Raw genomic sequence first — 12,956 nt, 5'->3', positions numbered from 1 at the left:
TGGATGGAGCGAGACATGATGTCCCAGATGTGCTCAATTGGATTCAGGTCTGGGGAACAGGCGGGCCAGTCCATAGCATCAATGCCTTCCTCTTGCAGGAACTGCTGACACACTCCAGCCACATGAGGTCTAGCATTGTCTTGCATTAGGAGGAACCCAGGGCCAACCGCACCAGCATATGGTCTCACAAGGGGTCCGAGGATCTCATCTCGGTACCTAATGGCAGTCAGGCTACCTCTGGTGAGCACATGGAGGGCTTTGCGGCCCCCAAAGAAATGCCACCCCACACCATGACTGACCCACCGCCAAACCGGTCATGCTGGAGGATGTTGCAGGCAGCAGAACGTTCTCCACGGCGTCTCCAGACTGTCACGTCTGTCACATGTGCTCAGTGTGAACCTGCTTTCATCTGTGAAGAGCACAGGGCGCCAGTGGCGAATTTGCCAATCTTGGTGTTCTCTGGCAAATGCCAAACGTCCTGCACGGTGTTGGGCTGTAAGCACAACCCCCACCTGGGCACGTCGGGCCCTCATACCACCCTCATGGAGTCTGTTTCTGACCGTTTGGGCAGACACATGCACATTTGTGGCTTGCTGGAGGTAATTTTGCAGGACTCTGGCAGTGCTTCTCTTGCTCCTCCTTGCACAAAGGCGGAGGTAGCGGTCCTGCTGCTGGGTTGTTGCCCTCCTACGGCCTCCTCCACGTCTCCTGATGTACTGGCCTGTCTCTTGGTAGCGCCTCCATGCTCTGGACACTACGCTGACAGACACAGCAAACCTTCTTGCCACAGCTCGCATTGATGTGCCATCCTGGATGAGCTGCACTACTTGAGCCACTTGTGTGGGTTGTAGACTCTCTCTCATGCTACCACTAGAGTGAAAGCACCGCCAGCATTCAAAAGTGACCAAAACATCTGCCAGGAAGCATAGGAACTGAGAATGCACATGGTTATCACCTGCAGAACCACTCCTTTATTGGGGGTGTCTTGCTAATTGCCTATAATTTCCACCTGTTGTCTATTCCATTTGCACAACAGCATGTGAAATGTATTGTCAATCAGTGTTGCTTCCTAAGTGGACAGTTTGATTTCACAGAAGTGTGATTGACTTGGAGTTACATTGTGTTGTTTAAGTGTTCCCTCTTATTTTTTTGAGCAGTGTATTTAATATTAACAGTTGATTTTCCAGAGGGAAGTGAAAAACCAGAAACCCACTTAAGTAAATATGTAGTAAACTGGATTTTATTTCCTAATCTCTCTTAAAACAATTGAGCAAGCTCCTGGAAAATACACCCGATTTTGGTCTTTATAAACAGCTACGGTCTTGATGAACAGCTGAGTAGTAGAATCAGGTATGGTACTAGGCTTGAAAAAAATAAAAAAACATGCATAACCCTGTGGATCTTCAAGAGCAATTTTGGTAACTCCTGATACAAATACTGCTGTGAAACACCTGTAAAATAAAAGTACAAAACACTATTAAGAAAAATGATTTACATATCTGACATTGGATAAGTGCTACAAATGTTCAGTAATTCTGTACACCGCTGTCCAACTCCAGTAAAAGCCCATACATTCCCACATTTGTAAAGGGTAGTATAAATATGAAAACGGATGTGAATACTCACAAATTTGGAACAAAACAGATTTTAAGTATTGTCCCAAGTACCATGTGTACTGCGTCCATTTGAATTTTTTGAAGTCGTTTGTCAGCTCTACATGGGCCAGCTTGCATTTCTCCTTGACTGGCGCATGCCCACAATCCACCACTCTGCCATAAAGCACTGTGTCCTTGGGCAGTACCGTAGGGATAGCGTGTAATGTGCATTTCAGAGATGAGGGCAACGACCTCTTCCTTTAGAGTCTGAGAGCAGGTCTCTCCTCCGTTCTAGCAAAACGCACGCAGTAGTACACACCACCACACTCACTGACACTTGCCTGCCACTCCACGAACCCAAAGGCTGTTTTAATTGCCACTTAATAAATTCAAGTGTGTGTGTGGCGGGAATGGGCTGTCAAAACTATAAACAAATGAATGGTCCAAATGTATCCTCCGGGAGGCAAACCCACACTCTTCAGATCTATAGACGGATAACTAATGATTACACTACAAATCCTGTTCTAATAAAATGTAGTTAGACAGACCATTTTAAATGGAGTCTGGAAGCGTCGGTTCCTAAATGATTTGGTTTATTCACTCTATACTGATTGAATGTTTGTTTCTCATACTTGGTTGAAATACAATATTCTAAAACAGTTGATTTTCTGAAAACCGACTCATGTAATAATGTAGCTAAGTTAGCAGGCATGCAATTTTATTTGGAATGCGTAGCAATGACGCACAATTTAAGCAAGCAGAGAGGGGGTTCGATTAATCTGGCCCAGGGTACACCGGGCTATGAAGGTGGGGAGGGACGGAAGATAAAGTGTTTTAATCAAAAGTAATCCATTTAGCACGTGCACACAGAATCCTACTCATTACTACACGTGCTTACCTACTACTACTCCATGCTTAATTTGAGTTGACTGTCGGAAAGAGCGGGGCACCTGGCTCACGCCCAGGACCCGCACCCCCTAACTACTTTACTTGTGGATGGCGACTTCTGAACACTGAAAAGTAACTCAACACCATTTTAATCAATCAGTACAAATGTTGATTATAATAATGACAAGAAAGCAGGAAATATGCCGGACCTGGTAAATTGTCTGATGCTAGCGTGCATTTGCTTACTTGTAGTGCACAACTGAAGTGAGACATGTGCATTTGGGGTTGGAACAACCATTCAACCATTGATTATATGCGGTTCATAACTACACTGAACAAAAATATAAACGCAACATGCAACAATTTATTAGATTTTACAGAGTTACAGTTTAAAAAATCAGTCAATTGAAATAAATTCATTAGGCCTCATCTATGGATTTCACATGACTGGGAACAGATATGATGGTCAGAGATACCTTAAAAGTAGGAGCAGGGATCAGAAAACTAGTCAGTATCTGGTGTGACCACCATTTGCCTCATGCAGTGCAACACATCTCCTTCGCATAGATTTGATTAGGCTGTTGATTGTGGAATGTTGTCCCACTCTTCTTCAGTGGCTGTAGTTGCTGGATATTGACAGGAACTGAACACGTCGAACCAGAGCATCCCAAACATGCTCAATCTGTGACATGTCTGGTGAGTATGCAGGTCCTGGAAGAACTGGGACATTTTCAGCTTCCAGGAATTGTGTACAGATCCTTGCGACATGGGCTCATGCATTATCATTCTGAACCATGAGGTGATGGCGGTGGATGAATGGCATGACAATGGGCCTTAGGAGCTTGTCATGGTATTTCTGTGCGTTCAAATTGACATCGATAAAATGCAATTTGTTCGTTGTCCGTAACTTATGCCTGTCCATACTATAACCCCACAGCCACCATGGGGCACTCTGTTCACAATGTTGACATCAGCAAACTGCTCAGCCACAAGACGCCGTAGACGCTATCTGCCTTCTTCCCGGTACAGTTAAAACTGTGATTCTTCTGTGAAGAGCACACTTCTCCATCGTCCCAGTGGCCATCGAAGGTGAGGATTTCCCCACTGAATTGGGTTACAACGCCAAACTTCAGGAGGTCAAGACCCTGGTGAGGACGACGAGCACACAGATGAGCTTCCCTGAGATGGTTCCTGACAGATTGTGCAGAAATTCTATGGTTCTGCAAATCCACAGTTTCATCAGCTGTCTGGATGGCTGGTCTCAAACGATCCTGCAGGTAAAGAAACCGGATGTGGAGGTCCTGGGCTGGCGTGTGTACACATGGTCTGCTGTTGTGAGGACCTGCCAAATTCTCTAAAATTATGTTGGAGGTGGCTTATGGTAAAGAAATGAATATTATCTGGCAACAGCTTTGGTGGACATTCCTGCAGTCAGCATGCCAATTGCACGCTCCCTCAAAACTTGAGACAATTGTGGTGTTGTGTGACAAAACTGCACATTTTTAGTCTCCTTTTATTGTCCCCAGCACAAGGTGCACCTGTGTAATGATCATGTTGTTTTATCAACTTCTTGATATGCTACCCCTGTCAAGTGGATGGATTATCTTGGCAACGGAGAAATGCTGCCAACAGGGATGTAAACAACAAACGTGTGCACGAAATTTGAGAGACCAAGCTTTTTGTGCATATGGAAAAATGTTGGGATCTTTTATTTCAGCTCATGAAACATGGGATCAACACTTTACATGTTGCCGTCATTTTTGTTCAGTGTAGCATATTGTTTCTTAATAAAGCAATTTGTTTTCTCGGCTATGGTTTTTGTTGTGGTCTGGGTTGTTCTTAGTCAAGAAAATGTAGTGTAGCTAACTGCAGTTTTTGTCCTCGTTGAAATCTTCTTATTTTACCATAGCTTGGTCTATGGCGTATTCTACCTAGCTAGTTTTCAATGCCCATTGTAAAGGCAGCTAGCAGTGTGACCGTTTCCCAAAGTTTGGCATTGGCTTTGATCCTGCTTTGAAACTATTTAGCTAGCTAGTTTTGTGGAACAATGTATGATCTATTGTGGTGCATGAACTGGTCATATGTGGTAGCCAGTTAACGTAAGACTATCATAGCAGCCAAGGATGTTCACTATCTTATTTCTGCATATTTGTTTCTGCTTTGATTACACGCAAGTGTCTAGGTCAGTAGTTTACACATGATGACTTCAGCCTTATATGAAAAACCTTACTTGGCAAAATATAGCTAGCGTTCCTTGTTTGTTGGTTAGCATCCTAGCCAACGTTAGCTCTCATCTGACTGACCTAGCTAATTAAAACAAACCCACTTTCATTGGCTAGTTAGCTACCCTTCTTTGCCTGTTTGTTAGTCAGGTAGCTATATCAGCTGACTGGTGTTAGCTACAGAGGCTAGCTGCTGGACTTTGGACAAGCAACCTAACGTTAGCTAGCTACCTAGCTAATCACAATGTATGTTTGCATTTATTGATTAACCTCAGCTTGAATACAACTATATAGCTAGCTATCGACAGTAGCCTAGGTTTTTGCATACACTTATGACTGGCATCCTGGTGCAAGCAGCTGTGTTGCTATCACCCCCACAATAATATCTGTCTCTGTCTCGCTCTCTCTCTCATCCTTTTCTTTATCCCGTTCTCTCTCGCTGTACAGTAATCTCCTTTCTCATCACTCCCTGCTCACCCCCTGCTGTTTTTAATCACCATTACATGTCCTCCTGCTACTGTAGTAATGAAAAAGAAGACTGTCAATTGAAGTTAACCCTGAGAACCAACATGTGAATTGTTTATTTTGCTGCTTCCATGCCTACCACCCACTGGGCTGCACAACCAGATGGAGTTAACTGTAAAGATGACGTACAGTAAATTCTCCCAAGGCTTCTTATTTTGGAAACCTAGACCACCAGTTCATCCTATTTGTTTTAATTAACAAAGTGAACAGCCTGGTGAGAGGGGAAGTGATGCCACAGTAAACCAGCCCCGTAGCCCTGCAGCAGCTGACATAGATATTAATCATGTTCAGCTACAGCTCAATTAAAAACGCCACTGTCTTACCCCTTGCCGAGTAAGAGGTGGTGTGAGAGCGAGTCTGTCCTCTTGGTGTCCTCCTCTAGGCTTTATCCTCTGATCTCAATCTGAACACATACTGGCCACCTGCAATCTGTGCCATCTATCATTACTGCAGGTGGTGGGAGAGGATGGGCTTTAAGAAAGAAGGGGAAATAGTCAGCTAACATATACAGTGTGGTGGTTCGTTCAAATATAAAGTGCCTCCCACATTTAAAGTAAGGTGTGTGTTTGTCCTCTGGCAGAGATCTACTGCTGTGGGCTGCTGAGCACCAGGAAGAGTGACTGCACCGGCCTGCCCCAGTCCATGTTGGTGAACCCTGAGAGCCCCCAGCAGAGGGGCCAGTCCCACAGCATGATGAGAGGTAACACCTCTCTCATCAGCTGGTACAACAAGGGACACTTCCGCTTCCTTACCAACGCCTACTCACCCACCAAGAAAGGTAAGGAGACCTGCTTTGGGACCGATGTGATATTACCCATGTTTTCTTTTTCATACATTTTCATTCAGAACATGCATTCAGGGGGATGTTTAAATGGTATTCAATCATGGGCATAGATTTTAGAGTGAACAGCCTTCAATTTGAAAGAAAAACGTTTCTCTTTATTTTGATCATGTCGACCTTCTGTGTCAATATAATGCTCTGAAATTAAGCATCATTATGAAGCTCTTTAGGGCTGACTGATACAGTATGAGTCACCACCCACCATTGACATGATGTGGATTTAACAGACCACAGTAACTCCTAGTTGTTAATGCACTCGTAATCTACCCTGTAGACTGAGAAACCCTGTTGTAGCACCTCATCACTCTGTCTCTCCCTGTATGAGTGATGTTCAGAGATAATGGAAATGGGAGAAAATCCCTGTTGCATGGCATGTGAAACGCTCTCACCCCACACATTTAATCCCATTTGTAAAATAAATTAGGTGGGAAAATGCATTAAATCTGGATAGATAATCAGCAAGGATACAGAGTAGATGAGTGGAATTGAGGGTTTGGATTCTGTTCATGGCTGTGTTAAAAGAAGTGCTGAATTTTTCAAGTGTTTGGGAGGATTTTTCTTGTTGAATACAATCTGAATTAATCCTATAGAAGAGCAGTGGTCACCAACTTGGCGGTCGACTGATCCATCTCCAAGGCATTCCTAGTTGATCGTCAAACATTTCTGTAAAAAAACTCAACGATAAAGCTTTGAGCTCTTTTTTTTTTCTTTTTTTCGTTTCGTGCTGTTGGTGGTAGATGCACTTGAATTAGCAGCCCTAATACCAGGAAGGCAAAGTATTCCCATTTTGAACCATTTCATGTGTCTGAAGGTAGAACTTCGTCTACACGACAGGCTCAGAGAACAAATCAAGTGCACCTATAGGCCTACGACTGGCCAATCAGATAGCTCAGATCACCACGTCTGCACAGTTTCCTCGATCCATAGACTAAAACATACTTTTAATTTTTATTCACAAAGTTGAGAATTCTAAACTTTTAAAACCATGACTAGAGACTCAACGAATACAGCAAAGAGCTTCTGTTTTTTTGAGTAGTTTTTGAGTAAGTTCATGTTTGACAGTGCTGAATAACAACTTAATCAACACTTTGTTCAACACTTTTATAAGCATGAAAATGCACGGTCTCCCTACTTCCACTCACGCTACAACCAGCACTGCAGCTGTAATGAATGACTATAGTGTTCCCGATAAGCTTGCGTTGTTATTATTAGCGGCTTGCAGCTTCTTCTTTTTTTATATCAAGTAATATTTCATTTTCTCTGGTCATAGGAGTAACAACATAAATTGGTGCATGAGGCAGGAATAATGCAGTGTGACTGGAGTCTTACCATCAGTTGGAAGACTGTGCCCCATTTTCTCAGCGGAAGGAGAGCAAGGGGACGGTGACTGTGGTGAGAGGCACCACCCCTGCTCCCTCCCATCAGACTGACCATCAGATGCAGGCCATCAGTCCAGTAAAAAAACAAAACTCATGATTATGCTCACTCAGCCGGGCCTCACAAGTAATACAACATATGAGCTATTACAAGTGTGATCATATACCAATTTAAAAAATATACAATTTCAAAATGGTCTGAGAAGAACAACATTGCAGAGCAATTCAAGCATAGCCGATATGCAGTGATAATGTATTAGGCCTTTAGCCTACTGTACAAACCTCATTGCTACAGAACTGTTTTTAATGGGTTAATGTTCTTTGGCTTACGTTTTTTAAGTCATGTTTAAAAAATAAAAAAATAAAAAAATCTGAGCTGTAGATCTCGCCTTGCATTTTTACTCAAAGTTATCTTGACCCAGAAAAGGTTAGTGACCACTGCTATAGAGGATGCAGGTTATTTTTTGTTAGTTCTCATTGTCCAGGACAAATTATATCTGACTACAGTTAATATAAGAACCCAAAATACAGCAAAACACAACGCCCTCCCACCCCAACCTTCGGTGTGTCCCTCCTATCTTATATAGACTAGACTAATTATGTTGTTTGGATGGGTAAGTGGTGGTCATAACATTTCATTATAGCTACAGAGAGAACTATTTTACCTTTTGAATAAATAAACCACTGTATCATTGGTGAAATGGCTATGAAATGAAGTAATCATGTGAAAGACTGAAGCCTAGGGAATAGTGACGGAGTCAGACATATTTCCAAATTCCAGATTTAGACTTTATCAAGTCTGCTTCCCGATTTATATTTTTAAATTCTGTAAAAAAAATCATCGACTTTTCTGAATATGCGCTTACTCTTTGATCTTGCGTTTCTTTTTCAATTTGCCCTCCTGTAACTTTCCAATTTCCATTCAACATTACACTGTAGGACCTGAGTGAAATCGAACATAATTAGCATTAGATAGCGGAGGATAATTTTAATGGAAGCGAGTCAGCGACAGATGGAGGTTCAGTCAAGAAGAACATATCAACGACCTGCTAATGGCTCAATGTGATCCAGGCGACTACTAGACTCGTTCCCTCGCAGCTACCTCCATAATTACACTGTAACTCCTCATGTTCATCTATTTTTCATGTGGTACACCCATGATCTGTTTTAGCTATTAGGTTTATACTTATTGTTTATTCTAGCTACACTAGTAAGCGCACAGTCATATTTTGCTTGTTAGAGAGCAAGGTATTTTCCACAGAATATATTGGTTATTTTGAAGCTATAGTGAGAAACCATATTAGACTTTGAGGCATTCAGTCTAGTTATTTACAGCATCACAACTGCACTCTTTATCCAATTTACTTTACTGTTATGTGCAAGATGATATACATTTTTGTATTATAATTTGTCACTGAGTTGCAATCTGAAAAAAACTCCTATTAGTCCTGTTTGAGTCATGTGTTGGGTTCTAGGGGTGATCATCAAAAGGAAAAGTGGTGAGATTCCCTGTCCGCTGGCTGTGGAGGCCTTCGCTGCACACCTCAGTTACATCTGCAAGTATGACGACAAGTACAGCAAGTGAGTGAATACTGGATGTATTGCAATCAGTTATCATCCTGGGAGAAATGTGTTTGCCTATATGAATGTTCATCATAGGACAGGGGTGGCCAACCCTCCTGAGAAGCTACCCTCCTGCAGGCTTTTGCTCCAACCCTAGCTAGCACACCTGATTCTACTAACTGCTAACGAGGACATTGATTAGCTGAATCAGCTGTGTTACAATGAGGTTGGAGCTAAAGCCAGCATACCCAGTAGTTCTCCATGAGGGGATTTCACCCCTGGATTTTTGTAGGTCAAGTGTATTGAAATGTAAGATTTGAATATGGCAAACTGTTCTGTTGTTCCTTCAGCTTTGTGTGGCTTATTTCAAAGTATTTCAGGCTGCATTGGGACACGGCAGCGGTTTCAGCTCTAAGCTCTCCTCCTACTGTGCTGCTAAACAGAGAGTCAGCCTGACTCCCCCTGTGGTGGGCCCATGCTGGGTGCTCACACACTACCCGCCATGCAAGTCAGGCTCAAGTGAATCCTTCATTAATAATTCAGTCACAGCCAGACATTAATTGAGGAGGATCACTCTATAGCATTCCTTATCAGCCTCAAGCCAGAGATGGGGTTCCGGGTTTTCTTTTTGCAGTTGCGCTGTGCAGAGTCAGATTAGACCGTACAACACCTAGAGAAGGAATTACATTGATGTGATATAGCAATCTTCTGAGATGCACAATGTGACGGCAAAAAAAGATGACCTGGGACACCACCAGGAATTCCGATGCCCTGTTTAAAACCATACACTATAAAGGAATGAGATTTTAACTCCTAATTGCACAGTTATCGCACAAGTTTCTGTTCAAAGCTTGTCATGCAATGGTAAGATAAGAACATGAGCTGCATACTGTATATCCATTGGAATGCCAAAGATACTTAGGTAACAATTTGGATAGTCCATCTGCAGATGCTCTAGACTATCTACTAACCCTAGCTCTAACCTTAACCCGTACCCTAACCCTTATTCTAAACACTAATTGTAACCTTAGCAAGCATTTGCTTATCAGCAGATGGTTTGTTGATAGTATGCCCATTTGTAGAGAAGCTACAGATCGAAAAACCGGACTATCCAAGTAAAGTGTGACCAATACTTGTTGCATTAGCAATTTATAAGAAGATACCATGGAAAAGGTCATCCCTTTTCAGCATGGGACAGTAAATACATCCATAGTAAATCTACCTGCATTATGATTCCATCTGAGTTCATCAAGTGGAACACATTTAATAATCTGGATTTCCTAATCCACTGGAAGTGACACTTCATTGCAGGGCAATAGACTGGCTACTGTCAAGGGCCCACCCAGAGATGTCTATGTCACAAGTGGAGAACAGTGCCAAGCGACGTTAACACTGGTCAAAGACAGAAGACTTCAATTAAGGAGACAAGCAGAGGGATAGATGGGATGGCTCATCACACACACACACCAGGGAGATTGGCTCTTATCTTCTCACCCTCTCTAACCTCTCACTGCCTCCAATTAGTTTGGACAGTAATGAGATGGTGTTCTGTAGCTCAGAGGACAACACTTGTGGATGTGGAGGACTGCAGATTACATCTGGAGAGCCAGAAACAAGGACGTTAGCTGAATATCGCTCCTCCTCACCACTAACCAATGCCTCACACTTAGGAGGATATCTCGTCTCCATGACTGTCTGAGCTTCTGTCCGTCGTAACTCTGTCTAATTTCAGATGTCCAGTCAGATAACTGTATGTGATGGACATCAACATCTGACACAAATGATCAAATTTCCAAGATCCCATATAGCCAATCAGGGTTGGTCTTTTTTTTTCTTTTTCTTTTAGGTATTTCATCTTCCACAAGCCAAACAAAACGTGGCAGCAGGTGTTCTGGCTGACCATCAGCATCGCCATAAACAACGCCTATATCATGTACAAGATGTCCGATGCCTACCAGATCAAGCGCTACAGCCGAGCTCAGTTTGGAGAGAGACTGGTGAGGGAGCTACTGGATTTAGACGACTGCTCTCCTACCCAGTGAGGCGACCACATAATCTTTGTAATATACGCACACACACACTGTGTACACACACTGTCACACGTACCCACAAACACACACTGTTCATCACATGCAAAACACTAAAACACACTAACCAAAACACTAATAGATTTGTTCTTTACAATTGTAGACACTGGGATAGGTAATTCCTTAAATGAAACAATATTTTAACAGTGCCAAGTCTGGGTTAAATGGGTTGGGGGACCGAACCTCCAGGTTTGGAGAGCAGGTCTATAGTTTAGTCAGAACGGTCTATAGATTAAAGTTTCTTTACTGAGGCACAAAGCAGAGCCATTGTACAGTACACATGTCTCTATTGTTATTGTCACAGGCTGCATGACAAAAACACAGTTGGATAATGTACTGTTGTTCAATATGCAGATTTCTTTAAAAAAAATCTGGTTAAACATTGTTTCCATGTAGAGCAATATCACTCTGTAATGTTAAATCTATGATTCTATTCGACCACCTATGGAGCAACATCAGGTGTGTTCTCTCCAAGATAGACCTGAACCACTAAGAAGAAATACTGTATGTGTGTATGTCGGTAGGTATGTATGTATTACAGTACCACTCAAAAGTTTGGACGCACCTACTCATTCAATTGTTTTCCTTTATTTGTACAATTTTCTACATTGTAGAATAATATTGAAGACATCAAAACTATGAAATAACACATATGGAATCATGGATTAACCCCCCAAAAATATCTAAATATATTTTAGATTCTTCAAGGTAGCCACTCTTTGCCTTGATGACAGCTTTGTATACTCAGTTGCATTCTCTCAACCAGCCTCACCTGGATTGCTTTTCCAACAGTCTTGAAGGCGTTCCCACATGCTGAGTACTTGACTGCTTTTCTTTCACTCTGCGGTCCAACTCATCCCAAACCATCTCAATTGGGTTGAGGTCAGGTGATTGTGGAGGCCAGGTCATCTGATGCATTACTCCATCACTCTCCTTCTTGGTCTAATAGCCCTTACACAGCCTGGAGGTGTGTTGGGTCATTGTCCTGTTGAAAAACAAATGATAGTCCCACTAAGCGCAAACCAGATGGGATGGTGTATTGCTGCAGAATGCTGTGGTAGCCATGCTGGTTAAGTGTGCCTAGAATTCTAAATAAATCACTGACACCAGCTCCTCCATGCTTCACGGTGGGAACCTACTCTGTGTTTCACAAAGACACGGCGGTTGGATCCAAAAACAATTTCCACTCATATCCTTTACTCATGTTTCTTGGCCCAAACAAGTCTCTTCTTCTTATTGGTGTCCTTTAGTAGTGGTTTCTTTGCAACAAATCGACCATGAAGGCCTGATTCACACAGTCTCCTCTGAACAGTTGATGTTGAGCTGTGTCTGTTACTTGAATTTATTTGGGCTGCAATTTCTGGGCTGGTAACTCTAATGAACTTATCCTCTGCAGCAGAGGTAACTCTCGGTCTTCCTTTCCTGTGGCTGTCCTCATGAGAGCCAGTTTCATCTTAGCTCTTGATCATTTTTATGACTGCACTTGAAGAAACATTCAGAGATTTTCCGTATTGACTGACCTTCATGACTTAAAGTAATGAATGACTGTCATTTCTCTTTGCTTATTTGAGCTGTTCTTGACATAATATGGACTTGGTATTTTACCAAATAGGGCTATCTTCTGTATACCAACCGTACCTTGTCACAACACAACTCAATTGGCTCAAACTCATTAAGAAGCAAAGACATTTCACAAATTAACTTTTAACATGACACACCTGTTAATTGAAATGCATTCCAGGTGACTAACTCCATGAAGCTGATTGAGAGAATGCCAAGAGTGTGCAAAGCTGTCATCAAGACAAAGTGTGGCTACTTTGAAGAATATATTCTGTTTTGTTTAACACTTTTTTGGTTAC

At 42.4% G+C, this 12,956-nt stretch overlaps 1 protein-coding gene across 1 annotated transcript in view; it reads left to right on the top strand.

The window, feature by feature from the left end:
- Positions 1-11,662, top strand: part of LOC112224537 (piggyBac transposable element-derived protein 5) — a 32,001-nt gene extending 20,339 nt beyond the window's left edge. The window contains exons 5-7 of the mRNA XM_024388148.1: positions 5,811-6,008; positions 8,923-9,028; positions 10,857-11,662. Of these exons, the coding sequence (XP_024243916.1) occupies positions 5,811-6,008; positions 8,923-9,028; positions 10,857-11,052 (500 nt within the window). The 3' untranslated portion in view covers positions 11,053-11,662. The remainder of the gene's footprint in view (positions 1-5,810; positions 6,009-8,922; positions 9,029-10,856) is intronic.
- The last annotated feature ends 1,294 nt before the right edge of the window (positions 11,663-12,956 follow it).

This window comes from Oncorhynchus tshawytscha, linkage group LG25, assembly GCF_018296145.1.
Source record: "Oncorhynchus tshawytscha isolate Ot180627B linkage group LG25, Otsh_v2.0, whole genome shotgun sequence".
Lineage (NCBI taxonomy): Eukaryota > Metazoa > Chordata > Actinopteri > Salmoniformes > Salmonidae > Oncorhynchus > Oncorhynchus tshawytscha.
The sequence above is the reverse complement of the archived record's forward strand: the minus strand, read 5'-3'. Positions and strand labels throughout refer to the sequence as shown.